General features: G+C 34.7%; 1 protein-coding gene across 1 annotated transcript in view; it reads right to left on the bottom strand.

Annotated features, from left to right (window-relative positions):
• The window catches only part of SMCHD1 (structural maintenance of chromosomes flexible hinge domain containing 1), a 144,587-nt gene that overhangs the window by 57,549 nt on the left and 70,223 nt on the right, over nt 1–16,815 (bottom strand). The window contains exons 25-30 of the mRNA XM_080821520.1: nt 15,945–16,172; nt 11,506–11,654; nt 9,961–10,049; nt 9,234–9,352; nt 5,453–5,620; nt 2,105–2,230 (exon numbers count right to left, since the gene is read on the bottom strand). Of these exons, the coding sequence (XP_080677646.1) occupies nt 2,105–2,230; nt 5,453–5,620; nt 9,234–9,352; nt 9,961–10,049; nt 11,506–11,654; nt 15,945–16,172 (879 nt within the window). The remainder of the gene's footprint in view (nt 1–2,104; nt 2,231–5,452; nt 5,621–9,233; nt 9,353–9,960; nt 10,050–11,505; nt 11,655–15,944; nt 16,173–16,815) is intronic.

Below are 16,815 nucleotides of genomic sequence, written 5' to 3'. Positions count from 1 at the left end.
GAACTAGAGAAATAATGTGATTATTTACACATTGAGTAATTACATAACACATTTATAGTAATTATAGTATTTATAATTTATACATATTCATATATTGTTATTTATATATTATTTGTTATATATTATGTAATATTTTATATTATAATATATTATAATATATAATACTTTATATGTTTATAAACATATTTTTATATTATATATTATATATTTATATGTAGTTTATCATTTATACTATATGTAATTATAGTAATTAACTCATTTATAATTACATAAATAATGTGATTATTTACACATTGTGTAATTACATAACTCAAAGGACAATCATCACTCAGCTTCATCAATTAAACTACAATTTGGTGTATTTCAGTTTTTAAGTTGCAGAATTCAATGTTCACTCTTTCAATAACACTGATATTTCAAGAGAGGTTTGGTTATACAAACACTGAAGTCGTATTCTAAAACTGGGGAGTGTGGGGAATGGCACAGGTGAAATAAACATAAATATACATTTAAGTCAAGAAATCATAATACCATGTCCATTGTTACTTCATCTTTCTCTTTACTTTTACTCAGATATGCTCCTTGTATCTCTGTTGCAGTGTGACCCTCTTAGAGAAAACCAAACTCACTTTCAAATGATTAAGAATCAATGGTACTAATCATCAGTTAGAAGAATCTCTTAATCTTCTACAAATGCTTCTCTAGAAACTAGAATAATACTCTTCTTTTGTGGTAGAAAATAATCAGTTTAACTCTTCTAGAAGCAAACAATAAGAACAAAAGTGAATCTGTAAACAGTTGTAGCAGAGAATCAGACTCTCTCCTAAGCCTTAATTCCCATTTCTGCTTAATAGAACCTAAAAAATAGGTAATTACGGCACATGCAAAGAAAGAAAAAGCAAAAGGCAAAAGTGAGTAATCAAAATGACAGAATAAAATCCTATATTTGTACCTATCCTATCTACCCTCTGGTCTCTCAGTGCGTCTTTTTCAAAGTATTTCTTCCATCTGGGTCATAAATTCTTGTTACTAAGGCAGAGAAGCAAGCCTTCTATTTCAGGTTATATAGCAAGCAATATCATAGTCTTTTTTTTAAAAACAGGCTTTAAGATGTCTGATCCTGATTACTATGAAAACAAGTCCATGTGGATCACAAGCTATCCTTGGCACTTTAATCTTCCATATGACATTTAAGATCAACTTGTCAGGTCCTGGAAATCCCTTTTAGAATTCTTACTGAACTAATGGATTACTTTTAAAGAACTGCATATTTACATAATATCAACTGTTTTCATCCACTAAAATTATAAAATGTTCGTAAAGGCATACTTAAGCCTAGCTGAATATAACCCCAAGGAATTCTGTGCTACCTGGAAACAACCTGACTGGGACAAATTAATTTCCTTCAATAAGACAACCTGTGTCAAAAAATAACTTTGCAATGGGCAGCTTCTCCCATTTCCCCTCACAGGAAGGCCCTTCAACTCTGTATGAGGTACCCAAAGTCCCCACTAGAACCTCAACAGCTGGCTACCCCAGTGCTCATATAAACAGGTAGTAATCTTGGACTTCTTGGTATCAAGTACTATGTTTGCCCCCAAATGTTACATGGCCATATTCACACTTGCCCCATACTCCAGAATACAACTCAGTGTAAGTCTAGCAGCTATGCCCAGGTCCTGGTAGCTCTCAATAAGATATGTTAGAAGACAACTACTCACATGACTTTTCTTGATTACCCTTAGCTTGTAAGTTTCCCAAATAATACCTGTTCCTTAACCCATACTGCAGGTCATTATATTTGTCTTTACTCATCTTCTCAGTATTATCTGTTCATCCTAATCTGAAATCCAAATATTATTAGTATTGTAGAATAACCACTCAATCATAATTGTAGGTTGTTGCCCCTTGTTACACTGCTTGAAAGATATAAACTTGACTTCCTCAAAATAATTATGAAAAATCTTTAAGATTTAAAATAAGCAATAATAAAGGTTATATAAGACTGTATTTTAAAAAATATGACATCTAACAACATTATCATGACAATGAAACCCAAAATTCTAAGTGGATGAAAATTATGTAAAGGATGTTTAAAACTTACCTTTAAATTGTTAGCTTTCATGAGACTTATTTTAACCTGTGATACAGGTGCTGGATTATCCCACTGATCACAAAGTTGAACAATGAGAGGATTCTGTAGTTCTCTTCCATTAATCACTGGAATGGACTAAAATAAAAATATTTTAAGAAGCACTTAAACAATTCTGTCTAATGATGTAATTACTACTTGTACACCTACTTAATGATTACTTAATTTATCTCTGTTCTAGTTAAAAATGGCTTCTTTCACCAATTAAAATAAACTTTTGAAAGTCAATTATATTGTTACAAGTGATCATCTTCTTACAGAAATTATCAACAATATAATAAAGGGGGGGAAGCCTTTGACATTAGTAGCTTCTAACACATTCCTGAAAGTTATATATCAGAATGACTTCGAAGGAAGTAAAGGTTATCTGAGGTTCTCAGATGTAGTATTGGCTGTTTATAGTTTATCTCCTCTGTCAATTGTCAGCATCCTGCCACAGCTTTCTATTGCTCCTTAAATGGACTAGTCGCTGATAATCTACACTGTCTAGTTTGTTTAAAACACCTCTTGTTTTTCCCTTCCTTTATGTAAGGCTTATTTAATTCTTGGAATTTGCCTGTTGACCGTATTAATACTGAACATATCAAAGGAAACACATTGTCTAGCAAGAAACCTGATAAAAGTTCCAATCTAATGGGTCAGATTTTAAAAGTTAAAAAAAAGAAAAGATGATAGAGAACAGACCAGCGAAAAGGTAAAGCTGATTTATCATCTCTCTCCTATCAATAATGTTCCCTCTACTTCCTCCAATCCCCATTTTACTGGAGGTAGTTGATTACCAAATAATGTTAGGAGGTTGCTAAAAATGGGAAAAAAATTAAAAATGTATTTCAGATAGGACTTGATTTTTTTAAAAAGATACCCTTGAGACTAGTTTGGTTAAAATGCTTGACCATCACAAAGTTTACATGGCTATAGTTGACTATATTCCATCTGCTGAAGTTTATTAAAAGCCTGAATTTAAAAAATTGATGACAGCTTCCAAATGCAAACATATCACTGTACTTTACTCCTAATCACATTAACTGTCTACCCATCAAACAGTAACTACTTTAAAGAATTTTCTTTAATAAACAACCTGTAGCCTTAGCTCTTAGTTATAAAATTATCTGGGAAAAAGTGGAAAAAAATCAGTATCCAAAATCAAATGTTTATAAATACAAATCTGCCCTCTGACAGGGCATTACATTAGTACTGGCATGTAATTTAATGTTTCAGGATTTGTTTCTTCATTTATAAAATAAGAATGATAACAATATATCATGTAAAGATTAAAGAGAGAGTAGATGTGTATGTTAACATAACATTTACATATTTTTTTCCACTTATGTTAGTGTTAAATCGGTTCCCTTTTCCCACTTCAGATCCTGCTGGGGGAAGGTAGGTCAAGAATTAATTAGGAAATCTTATAATCTTATTAATTAGGAATCTTATATATTCAATGATACTTTTACAGCCTTATCTACATATAATGATATCTCTAACAAAGTGAGAAATCAGTTTGTTTTAAAAACTTCTAGATTTCTATGGTATCTACAAATCAATCTAATATGGAATTTACATTAAGCTGTCATTATTTTTGACATTCCCCAACACAAAGTCATATTAAAAGATGAACATGCCAACATTTTTTCCACCTCAAAAGTTAACAATTATTTCATAACACAGTATACCAACAAATCCTTTATTGACATCACTGGGCACAAAGAATATATTAACTTATATAGTATAAATGCTCCCAGATAAAAACAAGTGCACTGGCTTTTTAGTAAAACTTCTCAGTCAAGACAGTATTATAGAAAAAAATTTTTAAAGCTCACAGTCTTCACTTGTTTATCTGAAACTCACAAATCAAAAAGGGCAATCTCAAACTAAGACACAGGTAACATAAACTTTTCTTAGAGAATCTGATCCTTTAACAGTATAATTTCACCCATTACCATGGTGATATAAGCTCATTTTCCTTTAGGAAATAATGTAAGCTATGGGGCACCTGGGTGGCTCAGTGGGTTAAGCCTCTGCCTTCAGCTCGGGTCATGATCTCAGGGTTCCGGGATCGAGTCCCGTAGCTGGCAGAGAGCCTGTTCCCCCCACCCCCACTCTCTGCCTGCCTCTCTACCTACTTGTGATCTCTCTTTGTCAAATAAATAAATTTTTCAAATAAATAAATAAGTTATCAGAAAAAAAAATAATGTAAGCTATCATATCAACAGGTAAAGCCCTGTTAGACCAACACTGAATACCAACATCTAAACATTTTAAAATCAGAATTCTAAACATTTAGTTAAAACTCAACATATTTAACAGACATTTCCAAAATCAGTATTTAAGATTTAACTACCTGCATAAGAAGATATACCAAGGTTTTATGCATATAATTACTTGATATCTAATATGCTTTTTCAAACTCCAGAGAAAACATTTAAGACAGTAAGACAGAACAATGAAACAAAATTGGGAAAAAATAGTAACTGCTGAAACTTGGGGTTCATTATGCTATTTTCACTTTTACAAATTTGAAAATTCCTATAATACATTTTTAAAAAAAATTTTTGAAGATTTTATTTGAGAGAGAGAGAAAGTGAGAGAGAGCATAAGCAGGAGGTGTGGCTAAGGGAGAGGGAGAAGCAGGCTCCCCAGTGAGCAGGAAGCCAGACATAGGGCTTGACCCCAGGACCCTGGGATCATGATTTGAGCTGAAGGCAGACGCTTAACTGACTGAGCCACCCAGCTGTCCCTGTAATAAAATTTTTAAGGTGTCAATTATTACAGCATTTAAAAATTTTTTTTAAATTTTAATTCCAGTAAAATAAACAGAGTTGTATTAGTTTCAGGTATACAAGATAGTGATTAAACACTTCTGTACATTACATAGTGCTCACCACGATGTTATCACACTATTTTTTAACAAATGAGAACACGAGTGATAAGTTAAATAATAAAGTATTAAAAATCGTATTACTGGGCGCCTGGGTGGCTCGGTTGGTTGAGCAACTGCCTTCGGCTCGGATCACGGTCCCAGAGTCCCGGGATCGAGTCCCACATCCGGCTCCCAGCTCCACGGGGAGTCTGCTTCTCCCTCTGTCCTTCTTGCCTCTCATGCTCTCTCTCACTGTCTCTCTCTCAAATAAATAAATAAAATCTTAAAAAAAAATAAAATAAAAATCGTATTACTTTGTCCTTTTATTACTATTGCTATTTGTTATTATTTCAACAATATATCTATTCTGATCCACTCATAATCTGAAAGTAATAAGTCATGTGATAGTAAATTCTTTCAAACAAGGCAGAGTTACTTACCTCCTTTAAGTCTGGCCAGTCTATAAGGAGAAGCTTTGCTGGTGGTCCAGAAATTAGCTGCACTCGAATAAAGTCAGAAAATTCACGCCAGGTAAAACAAAGATCCTTATTTCCAGGAGGGCCTGGAATAAATTTGATGCCTTTTACACTTATACTTTGTGTATTTTCCTAGTGAAGAAAGGTACATCAAGAAAAGATAGATTATGTTTAATTTTAAATTAATTTTTTTAAAAAAGGCAAGAAAATGTTATCCTTTACCCATGTGCATATAGATATGTTTCTGCATAAAACAATAACAAGTAACTTGCACACACACCAATACTGGCACACTATGAAATTCATTTCCTTGAGAAGAGAAATTGAATTTCTTCTTTGTGAGGGAGACATCTAAAAGGTTCTGGCTAAGTCCTTTTTATTTTTTCCTAATTTCCCTCTTATTTACATGGTCTCCTTTTTATTCCCCAAACAGCAAAGCAAGTGCTTGCCCAATACCCTTTGCACTTGTTCTTTCCTGCTCTTTGCAAAATTCTTTACCAATCTACATGGCCTTTCTTTAAGTCTCCCATATAGGATACCCTGATCAGAGGGGATTCTCTGTCCACTCTATACAATGGCAACGTTTCCATTACTCCATTTTATTTTTCTTTTTAGCACTCATTTCTGACCACTACTCCCATTATAAGGTGATCTCCAAGAAGGAAGGTGATCTCCAAGAAGGTAGAGGCTTCAATTTGTTACTGCTCAATCTCTGTTTCACATCTTATTAATGCGGATCAATGAAACTAGCCTGATGCATTCAGAAAAACCAATTCCATACTGGCAGGAGCACTATACCATTCACATTCCAACAATTACCCTTAATAATTTTGTCATCTTAAATTCCTGTGAATACTTATCTATTCCATCAGATTTTAAAAATCAGAGTTAAAATTTCATGTTTTACATTCTCAAACAACTGTTTGTAGAACATTTTCTGTATAAAGACATTGCAAAAATAATTCAAATTAATTTCCACCCAAACCCCAATGGGCACAGAATTTTTCAATATTTGGAAAACAAATTAAATATTAGTAAAACAGGGATGCCTGGGTGGCTCAGTGGGTTAAAGCCTCTGCCTTCGGCTCATGATCCCAGGTCCTGGGATCCAGTTCCACATCGGGCTCTCTGCCCAACGGAGAGCCTGCTTCCCCCTCTCTCTCTGCCTGCCTCTCTGCCTACTTGTGATCTCTGTCAAATAAATAAATAAAATATTTTTAAAAAATAAATAAAATAAATAAAGAGTTTTAAAACAGAAGGCTCCATTTTCTTTCTGCAGAGACTGGGGAAAGTGTTTGCAAGTGGCTCAAGATAGTATATATCTGTTGTAAAATGACAATAGGAAGAAAGTAAGTTACCTTGGCTGAAGAATAATGAGCTATGGGAGGATAAATGTGTGAGATAATGCTTTGGTATAATATTTAAGGATATTTTAGGGCATACTGAGGAAATGGAAGTCTAAACTGATAGTATAAAATGCATACAGTATATAAACAAAAAAACTAAGTATAGTATAAAAACAAAAAAACTAAAAACCAAAAAAACATGATGAGAGTGGCTTGCTTGAGAACGACAGAAAAGGATGTGGGAACAGAATACATACAACTCTTCCAAGGAGTTATACTATAGAAAGAAGAGAAATAGAGCAATAGATGGATGAGGAATTAGGGCCAAAAGGACGTTTTGGCTGGGGGGGGGGGGCAAGTAATTTGTTTTTTTTAAAGATTTTTTATTTATTTATTTGACAGACAGAGATCACAAGTAGGCAGAGAGTCAAGCAGAGAGAGAGGGAAGCAGGCTCCCTGCTGAGCAGAGAGCCCGACGTGGGACTCAATCCCAGGACCCTGGGATCATGACCTGAGCCGAAGGCAGAGGCTTTAACCCACTTAGCCACCCAGGCACCCCAAGTAATTTGTTTTTTAAGATAAGAGATACAACAGCTTGTTTACATGCTGATAGGAATCTAACAGATGGGGAAAGTTGAAAATGCAGGAAGCCAGGCTACGATTTAGGAGAAATTATTGAATGAAGATGGGTGTCTGTGCTTCAAGTAGAGACTGTTCATGCATAACAGCAGAAACATAGTTATCTTCTGATTTAGACATACATAGGGTGAAGATAAATAATGGAAGAACCTGAAAGTCAAACACTAAAACCTTATCTCTGTAAAGTTAACAAAACATCATGAAAAGTTCTTCAGCACTGTTAAGATACAGTGAGCTGTGTTGAACACATTTATGAAAATAGAAACTCTAGTAAGGAAGGGCAACAAAGAGGCTGCTCTTGTGGTTACTTCGTCACGTTAGAAACTATAATGGAGGCTCTAAAAGGAGTAAGAGTTTTAAAAAAGCATTAAATGCTCTAAGTGGATTCAACTTTACCTGGCCTTGGAATTTCTACTCTTTCATCTGCTCTGGCCTGGAAGGTTCCTTAAAGGTCCAACTCAAACATTTTTTTTCCCCAAAATTTGCCTTTGATCTCTCCAAGCAGAATACATTGTACGATGGTTTTAAAATTAACAAGTCAAGAAATGACAGATGCTGGCGAGGATGCGGAGAGAGGGGAACCCTCCTACACTGCTGGTGGGAATGCAAGCTGGTGCAACCACTCTGGAAAACAGTGTGGAGGTTCCTCAAAAAACTGAAAATAGAGCTACCCTACGACCCAGCAATTGCACTCCTGGGTATATATCCTAAAGATACAAACGTGGTGCTCCGAAGGGGCACGTGCACCCGAATGTTTATAGCAGCAATGTCCACAATAGCCAAACTGTGGAAAGCGCCTAGATGTCCATCAACAGATGAATGGATAAAGAAGATGTGGTATATATACACAATGGAATACTATGCAGCCATCAAAAGACATGAAATCTTGCCATTTGCGACGACGTGGATGGAACTAGAGGGTATCATGCTTAGCGAAATAAGTCAATCGGAGAAATATAACTATCATATGATCTCTTTGATATGAGGAAGTGGAGATGCAAGGTGGGGGGGTTTGGGGGGAGGTAGGAAAAGAAAAAATGAAAAGATGGGATTGGGAGGGAGACAAACCATAAAAGACTCAATCTCAAGAAACAGACTGAGGGTTGCGGGGGGGAAGGGGGACGGGAGAGGGTGGTGGGGAAATGGACATTGGGGAGGGTATGTGCTATGATGAGTGCTGTGAAATGTGTAAACCAGACGATTCACAGACCTGTACCCCTGGGGATAAAAATACATTATATGTTTATTAAAATAAAAAATTTAAAAAAAAAAAAAAAGAATACATTGTACATGCTTGCTTCTTTTTTAAACTGAAATAATTCCACTGCAGTTCCTATTTTTCAAGCTAATCTCAATTAACTGCATAGCTGCAAACCCACCCAATTAATTTTTTCCCTAGCATATCCTATTTAATGCAGGATGTAAGCACTAAGAAATTTTATTAATTAAGAAAAACTACTTCTATATACATATTAAAATATTTATGGATAAAATGATATAATGTATGGAATTTGCTTCAAAATGATATAGTAAAGGGGAAAGTGATGATTATCGAGACTGAGTGATCAGAACATGGGAATTATTCATGCTATTCAATTTTTTGTGTACAACATTTGTCATTACAAAACCTTTATGACACCTTTCATGATTTTGCATTGTAAACACCAAAATCAAACTTTTTTTAGTTATTTTAGTTTTTCCCAAATTTTGTTAATTGTAAAACAATGGTATAAGCCAACTGCTATGAAAAGAAGCCATACCTGAAAGGTAGTTTTCAAATGAGAGCTATCAAGTCCAATCCCAGCAATTCCCAAGGCAGATAAAGAACTTGGTGAAAATGCCTGTATCTGATTTCCATACTGATCTGTAACTATTACAACTACATAAAAAAGGATAGTTTAAAACTAAAGTTATCTTTTGGTAAAAGATATAAACATCTAAAAATAAATTTGAACATTTAAAATTATGCTTAGAAAACCATTAACTTTGTTCTCTTATGTACTATTTTGTAAGAAGTAATAATACTTGCTTCTTTTATAATCACCAAAAAAAAAAACCAAAAAAACAAGACTCTACTTAAGTACATTTCTATTTATATATTTAACGTGGTGTTGACGTTAATCAGATTTTTTTACCATCAAATTTTGAAGAAAATAACTTAGTATTATGTAATATTCTAGGTATAAGAAAAATAATCCAGATTATTGATATGAATCCATTCAAACACTTACTTTACACTTGTAATATTAAATATTATTACTTCTAATAAAAGCCAATTTTTCCATGAAACTATTTTTGCCAAACTGATTTTAAAGTTATGTCAGCCTAGGCAAAGACAATGAAATACAGCCATCTTTTCCACCATTGAGTTTTAAAACAATAAATATATATAAAATCAAAGCTTTCCTTTCAGATCACATATGCCAAAGCACAAATGTAAGCACATATTATAGAAGTATTTTAAAGAAAAAAGCAGATCATACTAACCTATTTCTCCTTGAAGCTCTTGGCCCATCTGTATTGTTTTTCCTCCTTTTAACTCACATTTTAGATGTTTAGGTTCATCAGGAAGTGGTCTGAAATGAGTTAACAAGTTAAAAGGCTTTAGTTATACCACTGATTGTGAAAATATGTGAGAAAATATGCTAAAGAATAACATATATAGGGCGCCTGGGTGGCTCAGTGGGTTAAAGCCTCTGCCTTCGGCTCAGGTCATGATCTCAAGGTCCTGGGATGGAGCCCCACATCGGGCTCTCTGCTCAGTGGGAGTCTGCTTCCCCCACCGCCCTCTGCCTGCCTCTCTGCCTACTTGTGATCTCTGTCAAATAAATAAATAAGATCTTTTTTAAAAAATAACATATACGTATTTAACACTTGCTAGATAAAAGGAATTAGGACAAGAGAACTGAGAAAGAAAAGGCGGGTAGGGATGTCTGGGTGGCTCAGTGGGTTAAAGCCTCTGTCTTCAGCTCAGGTCATGATCCCAGAGTCCTGGGATCGAGCCCCGCATCAGGCTCTATGCTCAGCAGGGAGCCTGCTTCCCCTCACCCCCCCATCTCTCCCTGCCTCCTTGTGATCTGTCTGTCAAATAAACAAATAAAATCTTTAAAAAAAAAAAAAGGTGGGTCAGTAAGAATAATTCATCAAGAGATCTGGCTGTGCGTAGAGAGTAGTCTATATAAAAATTTTATCTCAGAGGTGCCTGAATGGCTCAGTTGGCTGAGTAACCAACTCTTGACTTCCGCTAGGGTTATGATCTTGGGATTGTGAGATCAAGTCCCACATCTGGCTCTGGGCTGGGTGTGGAGCCTGGCTAGGATTCTCTTCACTCCCTCTCTCTCTGCCCCTCCCCGCATGTTCTCCCTCTCAAAAACAAAACAAAACAAAACAAAAAGCCTGGGAATACTATGAAAATGGATGGAAGAATTCAAATGAATGAGGTTACTAGAACAGGTGAGCAAGGAACTGACAGGCCCGGGTGAAATAAATAAATAAATAAATAAATGTATATTTATTTATTTATATTTATTTTATATTTATTTATATTTATATTTATATTTATGTAAGTCTTCCCCTTTTCTTTCAGTAATGCATATTAGGATTGTTTGGACTCAGGTTTAAAAATCATCACTAAGCAATGAAAGAATTATTCCTTGTGAACACCACATTCACTGATCACACTCTTCTATTTTTCGTCTGTCATTTTACAGGCATTTTCACTGCTGCTTGCCGTAGGAGGGCTTTCCTTTAATGGTAGATCTAGCTCTCACAGATACCAGAGAGTTTATTAAGCACAAGGTGTATAAAATAATAAAATACTTAGGAATGAACTTAACCAAAGAGGTGAAAGATTGATGAATTAATCACTATCTCCAGTGAAGTTTTATTTCAAAGACAACCTACTATATTTCATAGAAATTACAATTATTTTCTACATTAAAAACAACTTTCACTAGCGTGCTTTGGAGAAACAGCTTTTTGTCGTAATATGCCAAATTTTGAAATATGTCAAAATATAATATGCTCACAAACCTTACTGTAAATGCACTTTCCAAAGACACATGATCATCTTGGAATGAAACCTGGCAATACCGCATATCTTTCACAGATGTTGGTACTTGTACATCAGGAAGGAGACCCTGTAGCAAGTGTTCTTTGTTAATCTCAGGAGTCCAATTAACCTAAAAGAAAAATTATATTACCTAAGAAAAATATAAAGTTTAGTCCAATGTCCTCCTACTGCCACTTATCTTACTGAAGATCAAAGTTATAAACTTAACCATCTCCAAAGAAAAAGTTCGTTTATGAACAAAAATCGTGGTGGTTCATATATTAATAAGATTAAGAAGTTTCTTCCTTTCTAAAGACTCCACTGAAAAACCAGCAGAAGTAATAAATCAATTCAGTGAAGTGGCAGGTACCCAGAAATCGGTAGTATTTCTATATGCAAATAACAAAGTATAGAAAGAGAAATTTTAAAAGCACCATTTGCAACTATACCAAAAAGAATAAAACACTAGGAATAAACTTAACCAAAGAGATGAAAGACCTAAACTCCAAAAACCATAAAACTCTGATGAAGGAAATTAAAGATGACACAAACAAATACAAAGTTGTTTCATGCCCATGAAGTAGAAAAATTTGTATTGTAAAAATGTTCTATTACCCAAAGAAATTTACAGATTCAATGCATTCCCTACCAAAATACCAACAGCATTTTCCACAAAACTAGAACAAATAACACTAAAATTTGTAACGGTACCACAGAAGACCGGGAGTAGCCAAAACAATCCTGGGAAGGAACAAAAAGGCTGGAGGTATCACAATACCAGATATTAAGAAATACTACAAAGCTGCAGTAATCCAAATAGTACGGTACTGGCACAAAAATAAATACATAGATCAATGGAACAGAATGAAGATCCCAGAAATAAACCCACGATTATATAATCAATGAAAAGGAGGTGAGGACATACAATGGGGAAAGATAATCTTTTCAATAAATGGTGCTGGGAAAACTGGACTTTTTTAAATTTTTTTATTTTATTTTTATTTTATTTTTTTTTATTTATTTATTTGACAGACAGAGATCACAAGTAGGCAGAGAAGCAGGCAGAGAAGGGGGAGGAAGCAGGCTCCCAGGAGAGCAGAGAGCCTGATGTGGGGCTCGATCCCAGGACCCTGGGATCATGACCTGAGCCGAAGGCAGAGGCTTTAACCCACTGAGCCACCCAGGCGCCCCTGGACTTTTTTTTTTTAAACTGGACCATTCTCTAATGCCGTACACAAAAATAAACTCAAAATGGATTAAAGACCTAAACATGAGACCTGAAACCATAAAAATCCTACAAGAGAACACAGGCAGTAATTTCTCTGACATTGGCCAAAGCAACATATTTCTAGATATGCCTCCTAAGACATGGGAAACAAAAGCAAAAATAAACTATTGGACATCAAAATAAAAAGATTTTGCAAAGCAAAGGAAACTATCAACAAAACAAAAATACAACCTACTGAGTAAAAGAAGAAATCTGCAAACTACATACCTGATAAATGGTTAGTATCCAAAATATATAAAGAATACATAAAAATCACCCAAAAAAACCCAGTCTGATTAAAAAACAGGCATAAGACCTAAATATACCTCTCTCCAAAGAAGACACAGATGTTCAACATCATTCATCATCAAGGAAATGCAAATCAAAACCACAAGACGGTATCACTCACTCTACACTTGTCAGAATGACTAAGATAAAAAACACAAGTTATAACAAGTGCTGCCGAGTATATGGAGAAAAAGGAATCCTCATGCACAGTCGGTGAGAATGTAAACTGGTGCAGCCATTGCAAAAAACCAGTATGACAATTCCTCAAAAAATTAAAGAAATACTATATGATCCCGTAATTCCATTACTGGGTATTTACCCCCCCCCAAAAAAGAAACACTAATTTGAAAAAACAATACGCACCCTATGTTTACTGCAACATTATTTACTATAGCCAGGATATGGAAGCAACCTAAGTATCCATCAATAGACAAATGACAAGGACAATCTGGTGTATATATACAACAGCTATATGACACAGCTATAAAAAGGATGAGATTGCGCCATTTGAGAAATGGATGGACCTGGAGAGTTTAATACTAAGTGAAATAAGTCAGACTGAGAAAGAAAAATATCATATGATCACACTCATAAATAGAACCTAAAAAAAAAAACAAAACACCAACCAAATGAATAAACAAAAAGCAGAATCAGGGGTGTGGGTGGCTTAGTTGGTTAGGTGTCTGACTCTTGATTTCACCTCAGGTTGTGATCTCAGGGTCATGAGATCGAGCCTCATGCTCACTGCATGAATATGGAATCTGCTTAAGGTTCTCGGGACACGTGGGTGGCTCAGTGGGTTAAGCCTCTGCCTTCGGCTCAGGTCATGATCCCAGGGTGCTGGGATTAAGCCCCACATCAGGCTCCCTGCTCAGCAGGGAGCCTGTTTCTCCCTGTTTCTCTGCCTGCCTCTCTGGCTACTTCTGCCTACTTGTGATTTCTCTGCCAAATAAATAAAGAAATAATCTTAAAAAAAAAAAAGAAAAAAGATTCTCTCTCCCTCTCCCTCTGCACCTCCACCCCTCTGTTTAGCTGTGCACTCTAAAAAAAAATTTTTAAATAAAATACCATACTGATCAAATCATATGATCAATTCTGGGAGGTGATATTCAAATTGTTTGTTAAAAGAAACTTATTGTCTTTGAATAAGATCTAGGTTAATTCCTGTTCAGCAAGATGAGAAAACAAGTTGTATTTACTTAACTACCATTCTAGCCACCTTTTGGTTTTAATTCATTCTTGGATGCTTTTAGCTCTATTTTAATTTTGCATCTCCTGCATTCCATATATTAATTTGTTACTTGATCCCTTTTTTAGGTTGAGTAACTTACTCTGTCCCACTTTTAAACTTGCAACACTTTCTGTGTAAGAATTTTTAGTTCAACTTTCTCCTTTAGCCCTCCATAGTTGATTCTTAAACCACAGATATTCTAGTATTTTGACTCTAGTTTATGCTGTTCTAATCTTCTTAGTTATCTTTTTATCTTTTAAACCATGTTTTACTCTTTATCATATACATGGACTTTTTTTTTTTTTAAATAATGGAAGAAGCAGAAGTTACACTTTTCAAAAAGGCTTATCTTCCCTCACTCTAGCTGTGTTATCCCTTTAATGGACTCCCAGCTCAGATAAGGGTTGACTTTCTTCAATATTGGAGAATTCTCTGAAGACCACAAAAATCACATTAATGATTGCACATTTAACAAAAGAGTAGAATTTACTATTTTATTGCCAATAAAGAGGTGCATGTTTTAAAATCTTTGTAACCCAACAAATATATACTACTAAATTTGAGGCAAAATATGTCAATTGCTGATCACATGCTTAGAGAATGGCAAAAAGAAAGTTATAGACAGATGGAATCTCTCCACTCAGTTTCTTCTTAACCTTGATAAGAAGCCAGAATGTGGAAACCTAACTATGAGAAAGCAAGGAACCAGTTCAGAAGCTGGGTTCCTAGCACCACTTTTAAACCACTCAACTTCACATCTGTTGATATAGATAAAAATGGCTTGCCTCCCTTTCCAAGAAGGATCAGGATTATGGCTCTATCAATCCTACAGTCCCTCATTATAGAAGGAAAAACTAAACTGGCTGGGGTTAAGGAATATTTCAAGTAAGAGTTCAAAATAAGGTCAGCTAAAATTCTTTTAAAATATTGGATCCTACATATGGAAACTCCAGATGGCTATAGAATAAAATAGTACAAAGAAATAATTTCTACCTCCTGTCCCACATAGCAACTCTCTACAAATTTAGTTAATTGGGATCCCCTTATATAAGGCTCTGTAAATGTTGGCTTTCCAGAAAAAGGGGAATGTTCTGTCTCTAACTGACTCAGAGAAAACTGAATGTTTTAAACTTTATTTTGTCACACAAGATTTGAGTTTTTCCTCTATGGATGTGAAGGAAAAAAGTACAGTTAGTTCTGCTACATTGCTTGGTTTGAAAATGCAAATTTGTTCCAATGCTCTTAAAATATTAGGGAACAGTTTGAGTACGAAGCAAATTTTACATTTCCTAATGCATACTATCATCCATGAAAACAACAGGTGAAAATGGAAAACTGTACCCAGCTAAACCAATCCATGGAAATAAACAAACCAAAAGAGAATTCCAATCTTTGGCATTTTGTTAAGTGTCGAAATCATTTTTCTAAGTATGAATTTGTTGCATACGAATCATTCATGTTTCAAACTATAGCATGAAATGAATTCTTATTTAGGCTGGAATTTTAAATAACAATAATATTCTTCTGTGATAAGCTTCTTCTTAGAAGCTACCCTACAATACTTCTTGTTCAGAGTTTTACAATCAATCATAAAATAATCAAAATTCTTCAAATAACTAATCTGAGATACTTACTTTAATTTTATCTGCTAAAGTTGATGTTATATGAATTTCTCTTTCTCCTTCATCATACATTTGAAAAATAAGATTATGCATAATATCGCCTGCTATCCAATTAACCTCATCCTGATGTTTGATCTGGATTGCCTTTTGTCCTTCCACACTGAATATCTGTAATCTTGCAACATGGCTACTAGGAAGCAACTTAATAGTCTTCTCCACGGGTACCACATCTTTACAACTCTAGGAAAAGAGAAAAACACAAAAATATATTGAATGACACCCGCACTTTTTGAAAATATATTTTTGGGCTTTAATCGTGAGTCTTCTACATTGCTTAAGGATTGATTTCCAATACTATGGAAGATCATCTTATACACTGTTAACGTTCATAGGTTTAGGCATTAAGAAGATACCACACTACTGATACCACACTATCAAGTTGTAAACATAAGCCACAGACTTAAAGCAAAAAACTAGGGTATTTGGATTAAAAGGATTCTTTTCCTCTTCTTTGGAATCACATGACAGATTCAGTAACTAGCATCTATTAATAAGAATAAATATGTAAGAAATAAAGAATGTCCCATAAAATCAGAGACAAACAGTTGACATAAAATACACGAACTGCACTGAAACAATACAATGGGGCAAGTGAAAAAGGCGGTTTATAGTGAAATGAGGATTGTACATGCCCTGAAGGCTGAGCTGACACATTAATAATTCATTATGGATATATCGATGTCCCACATGTCAGTAAGAATGAGCTGGATTATGCTAAATTGATTTTAAAGGCACAAAAAATTAAAACATCACACTATTTCATAATCTAGGTTATAGTGCATTCTACAGGATACACAAAATTCAAAATAAGCCTAAAATACCT

The sequence above is a fragment of the Martes martes genome (assembly GCF_963455335.1).
Source record: "Martes martes genome assembly, chromosome: 13".
In the NCBI taxonomy this organism is placed as follows: Eukaryota; Metazoa; Chordata; class Mammalia; order Carnivora; family Mustelidae; genus Martes; species Martes martes.
This window is presented reverse-complemented; position numbering and strand designations above follow the sequence as displayed.